This window comes from Protopterus annectens, chromosome 8.part1 (assembly GCF_019279795.1).
Source record: "Protopterus annectens isolate FY-2018-M chromosome 8.part1, PAN1.0, whole genome shotgun sequence".
In the NCBI taxonomy this organism is placed as follows: domain Eukaryota; kingdom Metazoa; phylum Chordata; order Ceratodontiformes; family Protopteridae; genus Protopterus; species Protopterus annectens.
The window spans coordinates 495,284,845-495,307,560 of NC_056742.1; the positions used below are offsets into that span (position 1 = coordinate 495,284,845).

Sequence of the window (22,716 nt, forward strand, 5' to 3'; positions counted from 1 at the left end):
TTATTTTAATTTTGGTGAGTTACTGCTTAAGTTCTTTGCCTCAGGACTGCTTCTGTTAACAGGTCAGTTTGCCTTTATTTTTGCTTTGCCTATTACATTTTCTACTTCTCAGACAGTGGTAGGTAGCACTTAGTTCTTTCACTCAGGAATCATTTAACTGGTCTACTTATTAAAGCATTTTATTTTGCATTTCTTCTGCACAAACCTGCACCTTCTCTTTGTATTTAACTTCTCAAACTGTATTACTCATTTCCCTTTTACAAATGAATTACATTGGTTAACTGTTAAATGATTGTGCCTGATTATTTATTTAATTAATGTACAAGAGTAACTACAACTATGTAAGTGACTAGTTGTTAGTATACATCTCTGACTGAGAAATACTGTTCATCTGTAACTACGGCTCTGTACTAACTAGTTGTTAGTATACATCTCTGACTGAGGAATACTGTTCATCTGTAACTACGGCTGTGTACTAACTAGTTGTTAGTATACATCTCTGACTGAGGAATACTGTTCATCTGATACATCTCTGACTGAGGAATACTGTTCATCTGTAACTACGGCTGTGTACTAACTAGTTGTTAGTATACATCTCTGACTGAGGAATACTGTTCATCTGTAACTACGGCTGTGTAGTAACTAGTTGTTAGTATACATCTCTGACTGAGGAATACTGTTCATCTGTAACTATGGCTGTGTAGTGACTAGTTGTTAGTATACATCTCTGACTGAGGAATACTGTTCATCTGTAACTACGGCTGTGTAGTAACTAGTTGTTAGTATACATCTCTGACTGAGGAATACTGTTCATCTGTAACTACGGCTGTGTAGTAACTAGTTGTTAGTATACATCTCTGACTGAGGAATACTGTTCATCTGTAACTATGGCTGTGTAGTGACTAGTTGTTAGTATACATCTCTGACTGAGGAATACAGCTCATCTGTAACTATGGCTGTGTAGTGACTAGTTGTTAGTATACATCTCTGACTGAGGAATACTGTTCATCTGTAACTACAGCTGTGTAGTGACTAGTTGTTAGTATACATCTCTGACTGAGGAATACTGTTCATCTGTAACTATGGCTGTGTAGTAACTAGTTGTTAGTATACATCTGTATACTGTTCATCTGTAATTGTATACTTCCTACCTAGATCCTATTACATCTCAGTTTCAATATTCTCTCTCCTGACTCTCTTCTTCCAACTCTTTCTTCAGCTCCCCACCCTCTACTTCTCTATCTTCTTTTCCCCCTGTATAAACTCTATGTAAATTCCTTTTATATCTTTACCTCCCCACTGCCTATATACCTATTCTTGCAACTGTATCTTTTACCATTTCCATAAGATGTATCTTTCACCACAAACATAAAATGAATCTTCGTCTAACTGTTCTTTTTTATCCTCCTCCTGGCATCTCTTCTCCTTTAATTCTTTGCACCTCCTTTTTCCTACACTTCTCCTCTGATTTAATTCATTTGCATTTCATATCTATGTATATATTTGTTTAATTCTATGCTAACAATACAAATGTATAAAAAATTTTATTTTCTTGTTTGTAAATTGTTTTAGTGTGCAATGTGTTTAGGAATATGTAGCTTTAAGTGTTCAATGTGTTTGTAATATGGAGCTTTTCTCCCCGGGCCTCAACTGAAAACAGGCTTTCGGGCCCAGTGGACTTCCCCGGTTATCAAACTGGAAATAAATAAATAAATAATACATCTCTGACTGAGGAATACTGTTCATCTAACTAAAGCTGTGTAGTAACTAGTTGTTAGTATACATCTCTGACGGAGGAATACTGTTCATCTAACTAAAGCTGTGTAGTAACTAGTTGTTAGTATACATCTCTGACTGAGGAATACTGTTCATCTGCAACTATGGCTGTGTAATGACTAGTTGATTGTATACATCTCTGATTGAGGAATACTGTTCATCTGTAACTACAGCTGTGTAGTGACTAGTTGTTAGTATATATCTCTGACTGAGGAATACAGCTTATCTGTGACTACGGCTGTGTAGTAACTAGTTGTTAGTATACATCTCTGACTAAGCAATATTGTTCATCTGTAACTATGGCTGTGTAGTGACTAGCTGTTAGTATACATCTCTGACTGAGGAATACAGCTCATCTGTAACTACTGCTGTGTAGTGATTAGTTGTCAGTATACATCTTTGATTGAGGAATACTGCTCATCTGTCTAATACTATTAATTCTTATGTTTTAGTTGTTTTAGGAGTGGAACAGTAATTGAGGTCCATCTGGGGGCACCTCTACCATAAAGCAGAAGAGGGTTACAGTACTTGCAGGTGTTACTCGGCTCTCTTGGAAATTACTGTGTGCAAGTATGCAACTGTTTATTTGTACTACACTTATTGCAAAAAATCACGCACTGTAATGCACCAAATTCAGAATGAAGTGAAAGAAGTGTCCAGGAAGTCATGGCCTACAACTCCACTCCGTGGTGGTTCAGTGTGCATCCGATTTAATCTCTACAGTGAACCTCTTCTACTGTAATATTTCTATTTTTAGTACGTGCTCCTTGTTTTGATGGTGAAGAATAATATTCGGGATCAGATTATTTACTCACTCATGAAATGAACAAGTGAAATACGCATACGAAGCAAAAAGGGCATGCTGAATGTACAACAGAACTATAGGATGAGCTAACGCAGATCATTCTGCAGACAATGGTATACTGGCCAGGGTATGTGAAGATTACTAGCCCTCAACCTTTAGATGTACACACCTGCAAAAAGCAGGCCTAAGGTGGTAAACTACTTAAACAGTACTAACAGTGGGCATTCATAACTGAGGCCTTCTAACCTTTTGATAATCATACTAGGAATCAAGAGTACAATGGTCATTGTAATGCCAAAATGCAAGACTGGCACTTTCTCTAGTATAGTTTATGCTCTCTATTCTAATATAGAGCTGCAAGCTTATAAGGGACGTATAAGGATCAAATAAAATGCAGATTCATGCCTGTAGTGCTGGGCTAATTTCAGACTCAAATTATGCTTGAAGCTTGATTGAGAAACATTATTACATTAAATATACAGCAATGAAGCATTTTTCAGCCAAGTTCAAAAGTAATCTCAGAGATGAAACTTACCTGATGCATCTACACATTTCAGTAATGGTGTTAGCAGGGGCTTGAACAGATATTTTTCTGCCAGCTTGGGCTGTTCCTTTACCATAGCAAGAAAAGTCGAGCATGAGACCCTCTGAAACTGACGAGCAGTGAGTTTATCTGTAATGTGAAGCAAGTCCAAAACCTGTAAAAAGGAACACTAATGCATCAGAATCTTCATTCCTGGATTAACTCTACTAATGTGTTGGCATAACTTTACACCCATCCATCTGATGCACTGCAAGAATACATTTGCTCATTTTAAGTACTTACCTGTGGGCACACCTGTCGGTAGTACTCCTCCACTGACAGTGACTGCTGTGGGCATGAAGCTAGTATCCTGGCAACAGTATCACATTTCCTCCAATCAGCTACAGCTGTCTCTGCACCTTGGCCTCCTGCTGCCCCAACTTGAACAAAGAATGAAAATAAATTGCAAATGTTATAACATTAATTCTGAAATTAGCATTGCTATCTACAAAGTAAGTTTGTATTCATATTAAAAAACCTGAGAGAGTAACTACTTATTTTATTTATCTTTATATGAATTTGTTAACTGAGGTACAGCACTCATCACCAACAAAGCAATTTCAGTCTCAGCCAGACCGACATAATTAAGCAAAGAAAACAAAAACATGCATATACATTACAGTGTGGTAAGGTAATTTTGATGGGTATGCGATACAGACAGAAACAATCTCTATACACAACATGGAAAGAAGCAGTCACACAAGTGAAAGATAAAAGTCGATGAAGTAGCCATGGGTCTAGTTGAATGAGTTCAGGAATATCTTGGTAAGGTCATACTTTTTTGAGAGTAAACTGTATAGTCTGTAATCCATTTAGGACGGCGCAGTGGTTCAGTGGTTGCATTGTCGCCTCACAGCAAGAGGTTCTCCAGTTCAATTATCGGCTGGGGTGCCTTCTGTGTGGAGTCTGCATGTTCTCCCTGCATTCGTGTGGGTTTCCTCTGCATGCTCAGTTTTCTTCCGTTACAAAGACATGCATCTGGAGCATTTCTCCTAAAACCTCCTCTGAAAATTGTCATTGTTCCAAGTTGGATTTTCTCGGTAAACAAATGTTAAATAAATAAATAAAAATGTAGCTAAGGGAACTTTGGAAACTGACTGACCTAGGTGATCTGAGGAAAAGGATAAAAGAAGCTGATCTGACTTTCTAAACTGGTTTGCTCTGTAAAGGTAAAAACGTAGTTGTCTGTGTATATCAAGGAGGTGTAGCACATACTCTACTTTACTGGAAAAATTCAGTAAATTAATAGATTGGTTGATGTTCTTTTCAGAAGCCACTTTAGGTAAACAGAAAAGTTAGTCTGTAGAGAAACCCTGCCATCATGAAAAACAATGTAAGGGGGGTTTGCTGAGACAGCCCAGAGTTCAGAAATTCTTTTTGCTGAAGTTATAGCTACCAAGAAGTCTGTCTTCCATGACAGAAATTTTAAATTACATTTGTCTGATGGTTCAAAGGGATGTTGAGTTAAACCTTGAAGCACCACAGTAAGGTCCCAACAAGGTGGTGAAGGATCCTTTATCGGAGGTCTCTACAGAAAAATGCCTATCATAAAAGTTTTACACAATATGGATGAAGCTAGGGAAAAGGATTTATTTCCTGTATGGAAATTTGAAAATGCTGCGAACTGAAGCTTAAATGTAGAAAAACTGACCCCTCCTTAAAAAGGATTGTCAGAGAATGAAGAATAGCAGACGGTGGTACAGAAAAGGAATTGATGTCCTTGTCAGCAGCCCAAATAGAAAATCTTTTCCATTTGGCTCTATGGACTTTCTTGGTAGAATGTCTTTGAAACATCAAAATAATGTGATGAAATGGGGAAGCTAGCCTGGAATATCTAACTATTACTGGAAGTGAAGAAACCGTGCAGTCAACCTGAGGGAGTGAAGGCTGGGGTATTGAATCCCTGATGGGTGAGACAGGACATCCTGTGTAGGCTCTAGTATCCATGGAGGTTAACAAAAAGTAAACCGTAGAAAGGGGAACTACCCTTGCCCGGGCCAGAAGGGGGCAATGAGGACTGTTGAGCTCTTCAGCCTGTTTGCTTTCTGTAAGAATTTTAGAATCAGGGGAAGAGGAAGGTAAGCGTAAAGGAGACCTGAGGGCCAAGCATGAAGCAGAGCACACCTTGTTGAGTCCCCCTTAGGGGGGAATCAGAGCAAAGTATTTGCTTCATTTGTTGTTGAGAGGAGTAGCAAACAGGTCGCAACAAGATTGGCCCCAACCCCTGAAGATCATATCTGCTACCAAATGATTGAGAGACCACTTGTGAGGCATCAGAATGGCCTCTCTGCAAAGGGAGTAAGATTGAGTTAATTCTTACTTGTTGATATACCAAACTACAGATATGTCCATCTGAAGTGCAACAGTCCCCAAGGGGAGAACATCTTGAAATGCCTGCAACGTTAAAAGGACTGCTCTCATCTTTAGGACACTGATATGCAATTTGGTCTCTTGGGGGGGACCACATGCCTTGGACCGTTCTTCCCAAGAAACCCCACCTCAGTTGTGAAGCGTCCACGGTCACTGTGGTGACTGGGTTTGGAAGAACAAAAGGTCTGCCCAGAACAAGATCATCAGATTGTAGCCACCAATGAATGTGTCCTTTTGCAAATCTAGGGTGAGTTTTACTTGAAAAGACAGGGGTTGATGTAAAATGGACCATTGTGCAGCTAAAGTCCATTGTAGAATTCACATAAAGAAGAGGGCAAGATGGAGCAATGTTATGGCAGCTGACAGAGACCCAAGTGCTTGAAGCACTAACCTTGCTGGAGGAGAAGGATGAGAAAGTTGTACTTGATTTTTGATAGAGATAATGTGGTGGAAAGGCAAGGATACTACCCGTGTCCTGTTCAAAACTGTCCCAATGAAGTCCAGGCTCTGAGCTGGGGCAAGTTTTGATTTGGCAAGATTTATTGAGATGCCCATGGCATTGCAAATCTGAGGCAAATAGTCCCTGGCATGTTGTAGTTGATGCTTGAAGGGGGCAGTGAGGAGCCAATCGTCTAGATATGGAAACACCTGGAATCCTTTTAGTCTCAAGTGACCTGCCACTACTGCCATACATTTGATAAATAGCCTGGGAGCTGTGGTGAGTCCAAAGGGCAGAGCTCTGAATTGGTAACGAATGGCTCTCAGCTGAAAGCGAAGACGTCTTCTGGACCATCTACTTTTTACGTGGTAGTACACATCCTAAAGATCTATAGAGCACATCCAATCGTCCTTGCAGGAAGGGCAGAATGGACTGAACCTGTGATCATTCGGAACTTTACATTCCTTATAAACTGATTCAATCTGCTTAGATCCAAAATGGGTGTGAGGTCCCCTGTTTTCTTTAGCACTAAAAGAAGCACGAGTAGGTTTTCAAGTCCATTTGGCCAGGTGGGACCTTCTGGATGATTCTTTTCTAGCAGCTTTTGTTTTTATTGTGCTGCTTCCTTCCTCTGATTGGGTGGGAAGTTTCTAACTTTGACAAGGAGGAAGAAGGGGAAAATTGTATGCAATAACCTCTGGATATTATTCTGTGCACCCATAAATCTGTTGGGATGTTTGTCCTGGCATCTAGGTGCAAAGAGAACCAACCTCCCACTCCTTCCAGGGTTGGACAGTCCGACAGCACTTCAAGACCGCTGACAAGGCCTGTCTGAAAGGAATCTCTAAAGCCCTGGTTCTGCAGGCCTCCTCTGCCTCTTGGGCAGCGTCTAACATTAAAAATTTCCCCTCTGTCTCTGGAGGAATTATCCCCATGTGAATCTTGTAAAGGTCCCCTGACATTTATGAAACCATATCTTCTTACCACCTCTTTGGTTTCTAGAAAAAAGTCCACTGCGGGGCAGAAAATTTGATTCCCACACCAGACAGGGTCTCTCCTTCTTTTTGCTGTGGGTAACTGTATCCTTAACTGATGGCTAAAGCAAGGAAGTGACATCAAATAGGGCATTAACAAAAGACGTCTTAAAGGGCTCAGCAAAGTCGCACAGCTGCATCCAGGCAAGCCTCCTTATTGCAATACCTGAACCGGCTTGCTCATGAGGTACCTTCAGCTGTATGAGAGATTAACTTCAAAGTGTTTGAAATAGACAAAAGAGTGGCCAGTTGTGAGGAAGTCATTTTGAAATCTTCAGCAAACATGGACTCAACAGAGTATTTGATAGTTCTTTAGTGAAATCTCTCTGCATCTTAGTAAAATGCACCAGATAATTTAGTGACCTCAGAGCAAAAGTAGCCAAGGCGAAAACTCACTTTCCAAATCTGTCCCATGACCTGGATTCTCTGTTTGATGGATGGACAGAAGAATTCTGTTCTGCTAGCTCTTAGTGGCTGCTACCACCACCTTAACATCAACAGGGACTCCTTTGCTCCAGTGGGTCTGTCAGAAGGTGGTGCCAAAAACTTGTCCGGGTACTTGGGGATGTGCTTGACAGTATCCAGCTCCTTCCATGCCCAGAGGGAAGCCAGGTCAATAAGTTCATATGCAGAGGGGGTCACCCAAGACGTAGATGGTCCAGAACCAAAAGCCTCCAAGAACACTGATTCTTCAGGAGAAGGCGTTTGGGATGACAAACCACCTTTCTGCTTAAGGACGTCTAGAATATCTCCAAAAGCGATAGCAAGTGGCAATCCAGGAGATCCTTCTCCCTCAACAAATCAATGTCTTACATTATGAAACTCCCACGGGGAGTCTATGTGTCTCCTCCTACATGTCCTCTTCTGGGGGACCTCCTCCATGGGATGTTCTGGTTAGGTGGTGGAAGACAGGGGAGGTTCCTCTAGTGAATCTCACTGGAGACAAATTGGAACTGGCTGTCCCTGTGGAGTAGGTCTGACTGACTCAAATCTCAGAACCGATGAGAGAAAAGGGGTAGAATCTGAAACACAAGATGGTTCTCCATGGAGAGAAAAAGCCCTTTCTACCACCTTGAAAGCCGAAGGACCATGGGAAGCCTCTAACCTCCTATCCTCCTCCTTGGAGCCAAAGCTTCTGAAGAAGGTAGGACAGGGTCTTCCCCAGATAAAACCCTAATGGGAAAAATCCGATCCAAGCTGACTAGAGCCGAAGTTCCAAGAGGAAGGAAGGGAATCCAACAAAACCAGAGCTGACCCTACTCTCTTGGACCTGGCAGCAGCGTGTCAGCTCTGAGACCTGCTCTAATCCAAGGATATTGGGGCACAGCCAGTCAGGGAAATCAGAGTGGAGGAGGAACCTCTCCTCGGATCCGATGCCGAACCTCTCAAGGATCTCAGATCATGGGGCTCAGAAACTACAGGTTGGATCTGAGAGGGAGGCACAATGGACTTTGAAGGCACACTCACGGATCCAGCAGGGAACGGAGCTAGCAAGACTCCCTATCTGAATCTGAGCTCTGAGGAATTTTTGCATTATACACATCCACTTCTGACAAACTTCTGGAAGGCCTGGAATTCTTCTTTGGAGATAGAAATGATTGTGCAGGCAAGGAAGATGAAATAAATTTAACCAAAAGCTCTGATGTATGGCTCCTACGAGACCTACTGGGCTTCAGATCCAAAGGATAGGTTGTCAGTGACAGAGCTATAACTATGGGAGCAGACACCTTCAGATCTGAGGTAAGGCTGAGAAACTTTAGATCCAAGCATGTTGGATCGAAGATTTTTCTCACTTTCTTCATAGGCTCTGAGGAGAACCTTGGGGATTTTGGAGGAGACCTTTCCCTGGATTCCAAAGAAACTGTTTTTGAGATTTTTAAAGGTGTTTGAGCCCCAGGAGAAGCAGAAAGCCAACCTTTTGATACAAGTTTGCTGTGCCTGCCAGCCAAAGCTTTATGGTTGAATGTACACCACACACTGTACAGGCCGTATACAAATGATCAGGTCCAAGATAGTAAACGCACTTCTTGTGGGTATCTGAATTAGGGATCTTATGGCCACAAGAAGTGAATTTCTTAAAACCTATTGGTTTCTCAGACACTGAAGTAGTATACAAGAGACAATATACAGCAACAGCAAAAGACAAGGCTTTAATTTACACAGAAAGAAGCAAAAAAGTTATTACCAACAATGGTAAATAGAGAAATACCTATCAAGGGCAGAGAAAATACAAACAATGCTACTGAAACACTACTAAGAATAGCAGAAGGAGAGAACAAGGAAAAATATCCCTAGTGCCAGCAAAAAGTAATATGGAGGATTAAAAGAAAAATGTAAAGTAATTTAAATGTATAAAGACTTTGAGACAAAAAGAAATAAATATTCTTACAAGAATAAATATTCTTACAAGTGCTCGAAAGCAGAACCTGCGTCTAACCATGATGACGGCAAACAAGATCTGTGGCAATGGGGATGGAGTAGGGCATCATGGGTAGAGGGAGGAGCTCAAGAGCTGGCTCTGAAGTCTAGTATATGCGGCTGAGTCAGATCTGAACCCATTAGTGAGGAAGAATGAAAAGGACATCATCAGATGTAAGCAGCATTTCATTATTAACGCATTGAAACTGATTATGCATTTTTGAGTATCTTTCCCAGTAGATGTGGAGCTTTAAACTAAAATCTAGTACAGTGAAGTCCTGCTACAGTAAATTTATGAAGGGGAAAAAAGTTTGGACCTGGGTGTTATGATGGGCAAGCCCCACCCTCAGGAAGTTTGCCCACACCACCTCCTTTTTTACTTTTACTTAATATAACATACATCAAAGATGCATGATCTTGGAGTAGATTAAATGTATTTAGTGAACTTTGTCTATGGGGGAAAGTTCAACTGGGTCAGTGCCCATTTTCACTGGAAGCTTGGAGAGAAAAGCTCAAAAGTACTACAAAAACATTTTGAGAGCAATAATTGTAGAGTCTTCAAATATAATACAAAGACATTTACAGTTTAAATAATTATACCAAATTGGACTGTGATGATGTGAGGTGCCAGGAGAAGTAGGGCAGTGGATGTGTAACATATGCCAGCATAGCTAGCTGGAGTTTTGTAAAGAATTATATGTCATTTGTGTATCAAACTATTTTGTACAGGTAAGTGTGTTGAAAATGTATTTGTAAAACTGCTTGTGTTAAAAATGTACCAACAGTGGGTCCTGCTGGACAGAAAAGAAATACACCTGTATGTCAAACTGTATTTAACCGTTGAAATGAATATATTGTAACAGAGGATAATGGAAGAGAAGAGGTTAATCTCAGTCCAGTTAACTTTGGAAAATAGTCTGAAATTAAATTACCTGCTTTAGTCCATAAAAACTATCTTACAGTTCTGATTGTAGCCAGAGATAAAATGTCTGTGAAAACCAGGACTAGGAATCCTACTGTATTGTCCTTAGGGGTGAATTAATTGCTTCCCTGGAAGGGTGGAAGTTTTTGAAATGGTTTTATACCTTCCAGATACTATAACATATCTTAGCAAAGCTCTGTGTGTGTATTATGACACACGTGCTAGATGCTGGTTCACTTTCTAGTAAAGGGGGTAGTGTGGGAACCAGAAGTCAGGTGACTAGATGCATGTGATGTCATTTTGTAATTCAGCACTCAAATGAAGTTTTAATACTAGATGAGACAAAAGTCTCAGGGCAGTCTGTTTTTGAAACCTGACAAAGAAGGACCGCTCACCTACATCATCGTGCCTTGCTCTAGTAAGTGAACTAGGAGACAGTAATTCTTTAGATCAGTGAATAAAACATAGTGAGATTAGTTAAATATTGTTTTTCTATATCTGTGTGAACCTTCCCATCTGTGTTGTTATTAATATTTCCTGTGACTGAAACTCTTGTGTTTATTGTAAATAGATTTTTACCATTTTTATGTTCTTTTATTATTTATTACTAAATATATTTAAACTTTTCATTGTGGCTGGTCTTTTAGAGAATATTTTAACATTTAAGATTACTTATATTTATTAGGTGACATTGTGGCCAGTTGGGAAAGCCTTGCTGTATTGGTCAAACACTACCATTTGCAATAAAAAGAAGTTATGTCCTTACCATAATGTTCCATGTGGAGTGTTCATCTCGCCTTTGTTCTTACACACGGGTTCGGAGCCGATCCTCGGCTCCAAGTCGGCCACATCGCAAAGCTCTGAATCTCAGAGAAGCTTGAGACCAGCCCATATCCCACAATCCTCCCTGCCATTACTCAGATCTAGTTTGCAAACAAACCAGACCAAAAATCCAACACCTCCGGTGCAAGAACTATACACTCTCTCAGGCATTCAGAGACACTCTCTCACCATAGCAATAACTAAGGGTAGAAACATATACCCCATGATACACGGGACCATATACCCCGGAAGGGGTTAAGACGAGTCGATCAAAATCTAATCCTACCAGTTCTTCCAAAACACGTGGGGAGGGGAAGGGAGGGAATGTAAGAACAAAGGCAAGATGAACACTCCACATGGAACGTTATGGTAAGGACATAACTTCTTTATGTGAGAGTGTTCAATCTTGCCGCTTGTTCTTACACACGGGTAGCGTCCCTAGCTCCGTCACCCCAAGTGACTTATGGAAGAACGTTCCTAAGCATAGTGGAACCAAAAGATGTCCTGTCTTTGAAGACTTTGTCCACTCTATAATGAGTGATGAAAGTATGTGGCTTAGACCATGTGGCTGCTGCACAAATAGTGTCCAAAGGCAAGCGAGCTGCATGAGCCAAGGAAGTGGAGACGGATCTGGTAGAATGGGCCTTAGGTTTGGTGATTTAGAGTATACAAAGGCTATACAATCAGCAAGCCATTTAGATAATGTACATTTCATAATTGCCATGCCCTTTTTATTGCCTGCAAACGTGACGAAGAGCTGATCTGTCTTCCTGTAAGCTTTGGTCCTATCCAAATAAAATCTTAATTGCCTGTTAACATCCAACTTGTGCTGCATATACTCCAATTTGTTAGTATGGTTCTTGAAAAAGGTAGGGAGTTCTATAGATTGGTTAATATTCGTAACTGAACATACCTTTGGTAGGAAAGATGGATTTGTACGCAAAGAGACTCTATCTGGATGGAATATCAAGTAAGGTGGTCTGACCGATAATGCTTGCAACTCAGACACTCTGCGAGCTGAAGTCACAGCGACAAGGAACAGTGTCTTCCACGATAAGAACTTTAAGAGGCAGGACGAATCAGGTTCAAAGGGTGGCAGCATGAGTTGCGACAGTAACAAATTCAAGCTCCATGGAAAGAAAGTTTTTCTGACGGGCGGTCTAAGATGGAAGGTTCCTTTCATAAAGGCCTTACAAAGTCTGTGAGACATAATGGGAGAACCTTCCTCACCACTATGGAAGTTTGATATGGCTGCCAACTGTACTCTTAGTGTGGAAGTAGAAGCTCCTTCATGAAAGAGGATAGATAAGAATTCCAAAACTTTATGTAGAGGAGCTACCAGGGGGTCTAAGTGTTGGCTAGACGCCCAGTACACAAAGCGTTTCCACTTACTCCTGTAAAGTTTAGTAGTGGAAGCTTTATGAGAAGCAACCAGAATGTGTTGAACTGCCGGGGAGAGTAGATCAGACCTGGCTAGGCAGGGAAGCGGAGCAGCCAAGCTGCCAGTTTGAGGGACTGAAGAGACGGGTGAGGAACTCCCGACGAATGGGTCAGTAGATCTGGTACTGGGTCCAGAATCCACAGTTCCTCTATTTGATAGGCTCGAAGAAAGGGGAACCATATCTGCCGAGGCCAGAATGGGGCTATGAGTATTATTGTCCTTTCCAGGTTCCTGGCTTTCTGTAGAAATCTGGGAATCAATGGAGTAGGTGGAAATGCGTATAGGAGACCCGGGGGCCAATCGTGTATCAGTGCGTCCCTGGGGACATCCCCCGGAGGGAGTAGAAGGGCAAAGTAGCTTCTGCATTTTGCATTCAACGGGGAAGCAAATAGATTGCAGCAAGGCTGGCCCCATTTGCGGAAGATCTTTTCCGCCGTCTGTGGATTGAGGGACCACTCATGAGGTAACAGGATGGCTCTGCTCAACCTGTCCGCAATGACGTTGGATGACCCCGGGATGTGCGTTGCTATCAGAAAGCGACCCGTGGACTCTGCCCATTGCCAAATTCTCATGGCCTCTCTGCATAACGGGTAAGACCTGGTTCCCCCTTGCTTGTTTATGTACCAGACCACAGACATGTTGTCCGTCTGAACTGCTACTGTTCCCGGAGGTAAGAGGGCTTGGAAGTGTTGCAACGCTAGGAACACCGCCCTCAGCTCCAGAACACTTATGTGTAGTGTGTACTCCATGTTGGACCACTCCCCTTGGACTGTTCTTCCCTGAAAAAGGCACCCTCACCCTATCAGGGAAGCGTCCGTGGTTATTGTGGCCGTTGGACTGGGTAAAACAAACGGATGACCCATAGTAAGGTTCTGATTGTACACCCACCATGAGAGGTCCCGTCTGCAAGAGTCTGTTATCAGAATCTCGTGCGCTAGGGGTAAGTGTTGGAACGACCACTGCGCAAAGAGCAGCCATTGTAGGATCCTCATGTGTAATCTTCCCATAGGAACTGCGATTAGTGACGCTGCCATTAGTCCCAAAACTTTCAAAACCAGTTTGGCCGGGGCTTTCTTGCTCTCTAGTAGAAGAACCTGCTGTTTGAGGGTTGACGCCCTTATTGGAGGGAGCTTTAGCAGTGTTAATCGTGTATCTAGGTCTGCTCCGATGAATGAAATACGCTGTGAGGGCGATAAGCAAGACTTTTTGAAGTTTATCGAAATCCCTAGGTGGGAACAAAGGTCGACTGTGTAGTCTCTGGCTTGCAAGAGGTGACGCTCGGTGGTGGCGGTGAGGAGCCAGTCGTCCAGATAGGGAAACACCTGGAATCCTTGTCGTCTCAAGTGAGACGCAACTACTGCCATGCATTTGGTGAATACCCTGGGGGCTGAGGTGAGTCCAAAGGGCAGAGCTTGAAACTGAAAGTGACTGGCTCCCAGCCGAAAGCGCAGATGATCTCTGGACGGTCTGGCCATTTTGAGGTGGTAGTACGCGTCTTTGAGATCTACAGAGCACATCCAATCGTCCTTCTGTAAGAATGGAAGGATCGATTGAAGCGTGACCATCTGGAACTTTTCCTTCTTCACGAAGGTGTTGAGATTGCTGAGATCTAAGATCGGTCTCCAGTCCCCTGTCTTTTTTGGAACTAAAAAGAACCTTGAGTAAGTTCTGGATACTCTTTGGTCCGCTGGGACTGGTTGGATGACTCTGTTTTCGAGCAGCTTTGAAATTTCTACAGCTGCTGGGCTTCGCAGACGGGGTGGCACATCTGGAAATCTTCTTTGTAGAGGTGGAGTTGATGTGAAGGGGATTTTGTATCCTCTGGTTATAATGCTTTTTACCCAGGAATCTGAAGTAATATTTAGCCAGGCCAGTGGGTATAAAGCCAAACGACCCCCGACTGCCTCCAGAGCAGGACAGCCGGGCCTCCCTTCAGGAGTGCTTGAAAGGCTTCCCAGGGACGGAATCCCCGTCGCCTTGGTTATGCGGACGCCCTCTGCCGCTGGGGCGGCGTCTTCCATTTCTACCCCCCCTGCCTCTGGAGGGGGTATCACTCTGTGTGGCTTGGAAAGATCCCGATTCTTACGGAACCACATTTTCCCACCTCGTTGCCCTTTGGGGTACGGTCTAGTAGGAGCAGAAAAACGGACCCCGACAGCAGACAGGGTCTTTCCCTCGTGCTCACACCGAGTCAGAGTCTCCTTAACCTTGGGCCTGAAGAGTGTGGCACCATCAAAAGGGGCATTGGCAAAGGAAGACTTGAAGGCTTCCGCAAAGGAGCACAGCAGCATCCAAGATTGTCTTCGAAGAGCAATCGCTGACGCTGCAGCTCTACTCGATCCTTTGGCTGCATACGAGATGAGCCTCATGGATGAGTTTACTATGGAGGTAAGGGTGTTAAGTTGCGCTGTTACCTTATCTGAAACAGCAGCATCTGTGTTACCCTGGAGGATATCTGTCAGCTCCTTGATGAGATCCTCTGTAGACGTGTGAAATGAGTCAAATAGTTTAGCGAACGCATGGAAAAAGTCGCTGAACTAAAAACGTGCTTCCCATATCTGTCCATAGTCCTTATTAGAAGGATGAACAGATGAGGAAGACTCAGACATCTCCTTTTTCGTGGCTGCCGCCACCACCATAGCGTCGACCAGAACTCCCTTGGTGAGATAAGTTTTATCCTGGGGGGCGGTGATAAACTTGTTTGGTTTCCTAGGGACTGTTTCCACTGTGTCAGATGCCTCCCACGCCCTTCGAGCAATCAATTCCATTAATTCATCGAAGGGCGGAGTCACCCAGGAGGTAGAAGGTTGAGCCCCAAAAGCCTTCAGCAGCACCGACTCGTCCTCAGTGGGGGCTAGGGATTGCCAATCACCCCTCTGTTTCAAAATCTCCAGGATGTCTGCAAATGACACATCCTCAGAGGGTGACTTGGGGGACCCCTCTGCCTCATCTAAGTTGGTGTCAGACGTTAGAGATTCCTGTGGGGAATCTATGTGCCTCCTCTTGCACAACCGTTTCCTCGGGACCTCATCAGAGGGGGCTTCTGGTGAGGCCTCCAAGGAACAAGGGGAACCCTCTGGGGGTGGCTGAGGCAATGGGGCTCTACGCTTTGGATGGGTCGTGGGAGCAGAAACAGAAAGCGGCCCTTTTGGGGAAGGAGAAGATTCCCCCGATGAAGTGGTTGTCTGTGCAGACAATACTTTCCTCATAAGGTCAAAAGCCCTCAAACCCCGGGCCGAGGACGCCCCCGGTTCCGAAGAACACGGGAGCATCCCAGACACAGGGGCCATGGGCTCCGACCCCAAGGACGGAGCCGAGCCAGTCTGCGACGAGGCCCCGAGAGGGGGAGTCGGCACCGACATGTCGGTATGACTCTCAGTCCCGGAACCGAGGAGAGACCGTCGGCTCCGCGACTCCCCTACCAGTTCAGAAGGAGTCCAAGTCAATGGTGTTGATCGTGCAATGGACGGTTTCGGCACCGAGGGCTCCACTATCATCAGGTCATCCTCTCTCGGCTCCGAGATCTGGATGGGTCTCGAAGGAGGACCCGTTGGAGATATGGGGAGGCCTTCTAGTTTCGACACCAACTGGGAGGAAACTGCAATCAACTTGGAAAGGGCCGTGTTTTCCATGAGTTTCTGCACAACACGATCCACATCTGCCTCAGATAATGGTCTGGAAGAACGGGTCGATGGAGCCGAAGATGGCACCGACCGAAGAATGGACGGTGGTGGCAGCTCCGACACCGGTTCCAAGATCTGGGGCTCAGTGAAAGATAAACGTTCGACGCTCGGCCCTGAGGTCTGTGGAACCGGCGAACAAACCCTAGAAGATGAACTCGGAGCCGATGACATGGGCTCCGACATCTTCGACCCCTTTGAGGATTTAGAAGCCTGATCCGACTTGTCCAAAGCCTCTTGAAAGGCAGGCTTAAGTAATCCTCTGTCTATAAGCTTCCTGCGTCTATCTGTCATGACCCTCCCGCTAAAGGAATGACAAATAGAACAATCCTCTTGAAGGTGGAGAGGGCCAAGACAGTAAACGCAGGAAGCGTGATTGTCAGTAATGGACATTTTCTGCCCACACTGACATCTCTTAAAGCCGGATTTAACTTTTTCCGACATGACTAAAAGTAAAAAACACTTCACTAGGCAGATACTAAGAGAAGAACAACTATTAATCGCTAATTCCTATATATATATATATATATATATATATATATGTCTAGAAAAACCCTATATAAGTATACAAAAAGACACTCACAAACCACACCTAGAGAAAAAAGGGTTAGGCCACAAACAGGTGCCGGAAGAATAAAAGGGAATATATAATGATAATAAACACACACACAGCACTTCTATATAAAACTAAGAAATATAAGCTTATTTGAGCAAAAAAATAAGCAGCTTATCTGGAAACTGTAACCAATTATCAAGTTTTTTTCTGGTCCGAGCTCTCCTCGATGTGATCTGTTGCAGCGGCAAACTAGATCTGAGTAATGGCAGGGAGGATTGTGGGATATGGGCTGGTCTCGAGCTTCTCTGAGATTCAGAGCTTTGCGATGTGGCCGACTCGGAGCTGATCCTCGGCTCCGAACCCGTGTGTAAGAACAAACGGCGAGATTGAACACTCTCACATTATTCATTTTACTCAGTATAATTAGGTACCCTGTTAACAGCCTTAGAGTAGCTGGCTTTGGAGTGCTCTGGTGGCATTATCTACCTTATAGTCTGGGCAAAGGGGACATAACTGGTAAATCTGTGTCAGCCTTTCCCACATATGCATGTGTGTGTGTGCGAGCGTGTGAGAGATAATCAAAAGTATGTATGCGTCAGCTACTTGGAGCAAGGACACACAGCACTGGTTTCACAGACAGGGTGTTGGAGGACTTGGCTTGGACCACTTGGCTGAGGACTCAACTCTACAGCTGTGGCAATGGGGAGTCTTATTTGGGGCCTGAATAGAGGGGAACCCAGCCCCAGGACTGAGGGTGCTCCCTGTGTGCTCTTAAGGAAAACTGTGCTTGATACAGAGAGCTGCATCTGAAAATACTGTGTGTATCTATTTTTGTTTCAAGTAAACGTCCCTCACCGGTGTCAGTGGTGAGGACTGAGGCACCCTGATTATTAGCCCAGAGGAGGGGCATCACATGGACAAAATGTGAAAACTTTGGTTAAGAATATATACAACTTATATGAAAAATGATTTACTATTTAATGAAATTTTAGCCACTTTATACAGAAACTAAAGGTAAGTTAGTATAAATAGAAACAGGAATTGCAATATGAAGTGAGAGAAAAAAACAGGGTTATGGCGTATTTAGAAAGAGAGTCAGAGGAGTGAAATAGATTGAAGTAAGGAAGTGAGTGAAGAAGGGAGAGTAAGGAGGTGTGAGGCATGAACAGGTACTTGTTCATATTTAGGGATGCAAATCCCTAAACATGAGGAGAAATGAAAGATGAAACAAAAAAAAAAGGAAAGTTGAAGAAATGTAAAGTGGCTGCAGTGAGTCTTGATCAAACCCTCAGACAACATCCTAACAAAGTTATGTAATGGGCTAGAATGACAAGATGATTCTGAATATAAAGAATTCTTCTTAGATAGCTTTGTCTGTCTGAAGCAAGTATGGCATACGTATCAAATATGATATAACCTGTCAAACAAGATTTGGCCTGAATAATTTTATTTGAGAAAATGTTTTCTACGTCCACCTACTGTGTATGTCAAGCTCTTCTATTGTGGTCACTCAGAGGATCTAGTGCATCAAGCATCGGAGAGCCTCCCGAGCAACCAGAATAATACATTTCACAGAAAAGTGTATAATTTAGTTTTATTTACAGACAGTCAATACTTTTTTGTTACTTTCTTAGGGCTAAAAGTTAAATGATATCTGAAAGCAGACAAGCTGTATGGGAGGGGAATAAAGATAAAAAAAGAAAAAAGACACCATTAAGTGTAAGTGGAAACACAGGCTGTAACATGCACTTTAGCATTAGGCAACACCTGTGGGTGCAGCTGTTGAATTTGGGCAATAGCTCCTCTAGAGAGTTAAACTTCATTTTTGGAAGATGTATATGGTTTTGTGTGGTTGGTCTACAGTAATAAGAGATGGGGGTATTCTGAAAATGTATTTAGTTTTTTTTGGGGGGGGTCTTTAAAACAAAAAGTCTTGAAAAATGTGATACAGGTTCAAATGGAAATAGAAAAAAACAACTGCATAAAAGATCAGCCTGCCATACATTACTGTGTGCATGTAAGACAAAAGTTAGAAATGCTCATTCAAAAAACTGTTTTGTATATTAAGTAGGAAAAATAGCTTTTATCATAATGGCTATGCCATCCATATGATCTTAGAACGTAAATGGCCTTCAACTAAAGACAAAAAGGAAAGAGTACTGAATTATCTTAAGACATCCAGAACACAAACAGCAATGCTGCAAAAAACACATTTAGAAAGAAATGAGCATGTGAATTTGAAAAGAAAGGATTTCAGGTTGTTAGGATGGGAAGAAAGTAATAAAGATCTCCATACAAAGACATACGTCTGGAGTGTTTCTCCCCGGGCCTCCAATGAAAACTGGCTCCATTCCAAGTCAGACTTTCCTGGTTAACAAATATGAAATAAATAAATAAAATATGGAGGATTTTAAATGCATGTTAAAATGAGGGAAAGTATCAACATCTTGGAAGAAAACTGTGGTGGCTGTATTACTCAAATTGGTAAAGACCCATTTGATCCAGCTTCATATAGACCCATTTCAATTTTAAAACATGATTATAAACTGTTTAAAACTAGACTAATGGAAAGAATGTCAAAGGTGTTGCCAAAATTGATGGATATGGATAAACGTGAGAAAAACAACAAAATTCTAAAATGACTGCTCAGTAATACCACATGAAGTAATTTTTAAGGACTTTTGTTCCTTTAATATCACCAGAACTTCAGCAGAAAAACTGTTAACAAAATTTATTTTCTTAAATACCATCACCAAAGTGGCGTGATAATTAAATTAACCAATGACAGGCTACAATTCATGAATAATTCATTCCTAAGACATTAATAAATGTTCTACATCTTTAAAATAACACAAAATATTTAAAAATACTAACAAATTAAGTATCAAAAATAATTATTAGATGAAAACTTATAAACTGGGTGAAAATAAAAAAAAAATCCTACTTTTCAAAATACATTTGATGCTGACAGTTTCGTTAAGTCCCATTTTTTGTCTGCGCTTAACAAAACTTGCCATTTAAGCTCTCTACATTCAATTCACTGTTGAAACTATTAATACAATAAATTTCATCAACATCTTCTAACACAAAAAACGAAACTTCCTAAAACCAGAACAAAAAGAACTGTGTTTAGCCAATGAATTAGTGTAGTTGTAGTAGTAGTCATTGATAGCATTGCTATATTCTGAAATTCTTTGTGATAATTTAAATTATCAAAGTCATAGCACCTGGCCAAATAAATGAGACCCACAGATTTACAATCATAACTTTTTTTTAGCTGCAATTTTTTTGTCCAAATTTTTAAAATAAATGCTATGCAGAGCATACACAACTAACAATTCAAACAAGGGACTGTATCTACTTGCTTTTCATTCAATCTAATTCTGTGTATACTATATTTTTGCAAATGTTCTTTAATATTACTACTACTTTTATAAACAAATTTGGGCTCGTCTCCAATAACGTTTACCAAGTCTGAATTTCCTAATATAACTTGCCAACTGTTTCCCATTAATTCTTGGATCTCAGTTTTATCCACAGTCATAGGTACAGGGAAAACACTGTAATTTCTACATTTGTTATTCTCCTTTTTTTTCGGACTAAATTCGAATGCGTTTTTGAGGAGGGAAGGCAAACATTGGACAAGGAATTGGGAGCAAATAACTAAAGAAGGAAGGGTAACCGACTGCGATGAGGCCAATGAGACATTTGGACTGCAGACTAAAGACAGTCTTCCCTACCAGGGGATTGACAGACTGCAGTCAAGGGGAAGGGATGGGAAATCCTAAATGGAAGGCCTGCTCTGGTAGAGTTTTAGTTGAATCTAAAACAAAAGTGATAATTAGTAGGGCATACAAAAATACTGCACAATAATTGTAAGAATCAATCAGGAGGTTAGAAAAGATTTGGGAATCACGACTGGAAAAGCGATCTACAAGGAACAATAAGAGGATATGTGTATGGCTCTCAAGTATACAACCAGGTGGTTTATCATTTTTGCTTAGAGGTGTTTGCATAAGTATTTTTATATTCTAAGCAAACTTTGCAGAATTTTTCCTTAGGCAAATAGCAAATATTGGAGGTGTGGTGGGGAAGAAACAGGTAATTGGGGACATACGTTTTGAGGGGGGAATAAGATGGCAGATTTTAAAAATTCCCTACAAAGTACTCTGTCAAAGATTGTCTGACCAAACGGCTGTAACTAAGGAAATTATTCTTTTGAATTGGGACACAGGATCTAAATTGCCTAGACATAGTAAGGCCTTGTTAAGTTCAATTCTGTTGGATACATTAACAAACAAAATACTAGAAAACAGAAATCAAACTCCAACTGCACTTGTACTGTTTTTTATAAAAGAGATAAAAGAACTGTGAGAGGGACAATTAGAAAAAGGAAGGAGCAAACTACATAGTTATAAAAGGCAACTGTGGGAACAATCATGCAGAATTATGTTCAGGAGGAAGAGGAGTGAGGTTCAAGGGAAGTCAGAAATTGAGCAATTTATGTAATATTGGACTGATGACAGCTATAAAAGAAAACATATATATGATGTATAATGTAATATAAAAGGAAAAATGTTAATATGGTTAGTTTTCTTTTCTGCTAATGTATTTTGCCTATGTCTTAAGTGATAATTTCATAAAGGTGTTTAAAAAAGGGAACACCTGGATTTAGACATCTGGTTGGACCAAATAAATTCCTTCCAAAGGTGATGCAAGAGAAGACTTCTGAAGTTCATGGGATGATAATGCTGAAGCCAAAGTTTCTCCAGACATCATTGGATCATCCTAGATGGAGTCTGGCGAAGGGAACCCTGGGGATAGTGGATGCCATTCACCCCAGGGCTCTTAAATTTTTCTTGCTGAGGTTTCCTGTAATGGAAAAAGGGCCTGAAAGAAACCTGTCAAAGACAGGACCATAGAAGGAGGAAGAAATACAGTCACTGTAAGACTCTGAATCCTGCAACCCAAGAAAACATGGTCCTGAGAAAGTGTCAGAACAACCTTCTTTAGATTAAGAGTGAAGTCTACACCGTGAAGAAAAAACACTGTGAATCCCCCTAAGCCTTTCTGAAATGATCAGACATGGTTCCCCCTTCTCATCCTCAATGGACGTTAGCTCACCCTTATAAGATCTGTGAGCTGCATGCCCCATATGGCCCTCCAGTAAGGTCATGATGGGGGGGGGCATCTAAACCAGATGTTCTGCTTTTTCTTCATGTGATAAAACAGAGATGTCTGGCAAAGGCTGGATAGCAGAAATCTCCATTTTTGATGTCTTATTTTTGATGTCTTTGACTTATTTTTCAAAGTCAGCTGGACATCCACATGGGAAGATTCCAAGGTCGTGGTTCCTTGAGCAAGGTGTTTAAGAGGCTGGTTTTCCAGGTAGACAAAAAAAGAGGAAAGACCGTTGCACGGGTCTTAGGAATGAAGGCCTGGAAAATAGAATACCTAAACAAAAACGATAATTTTCATGTTGATCCTTATGGGGAAATCTGCCTCCCACATCCACATTTTCCCTTTTTTTTATGACATGCAGCTAACAAGGAAACAAGCTAAAAGAAAAAGGAAGAGTCTCCAACGAGGTACTTATGTGCCCAAGGTTCAGTGAAGGGTATTAGATGCATGACCTTCAAACTTAAATTCAAAATGCTGCATTTGGACTAAAGAAGTTCTGAGGGTTTTGCGCTAATATGTCATTAATGTACCTTACGCTTCAGACACAGAACATACAAATGACATATGGCACATGTAAGGGCCCAAGGCCTTGGCATGCTGGCCAGACATACCGCTACCCTCTGCAGGATATTCTTATAGTAAGGAATACTGCAACAGTGGCTAGGAAAAGACATATGAAGTGTAAATAC

General features: G+C 41.9%; 1 protein-coding gene across 4 annotated transcripts in view; it reads right to left on the reverse strand.

Moving 5' to 3' along the window:
* TANGO6 (transport and golgi organization 6 homolog) overlaps window positions 1-22,716 on the reverse strand; it is a 1,856,125-nt gene that overhangs the window by 1,531,239 nt on the left and 302,170 nt on the right. For all 4 annotated transcript variants that reach the window (XM_044082029.1, XM_044082030.1, XM_044082027.1 and 1 more), the window contains exons 5-6: window positions 3,408-3,544; window positions 3,117-3,279 (exon numbers count right to left, since the gene is read on the reverse strand). In XM_044082029.1, coding sequence (XP_043937964.1) covers window positions 3,117-3,279; window positions 3,408-3,544 — 300 coding nt within the window. The remainder of the gene's footprint in view (window positions 1-3,116; window positions 3,280-3,407; window positions 3,545-22,716) is intronic.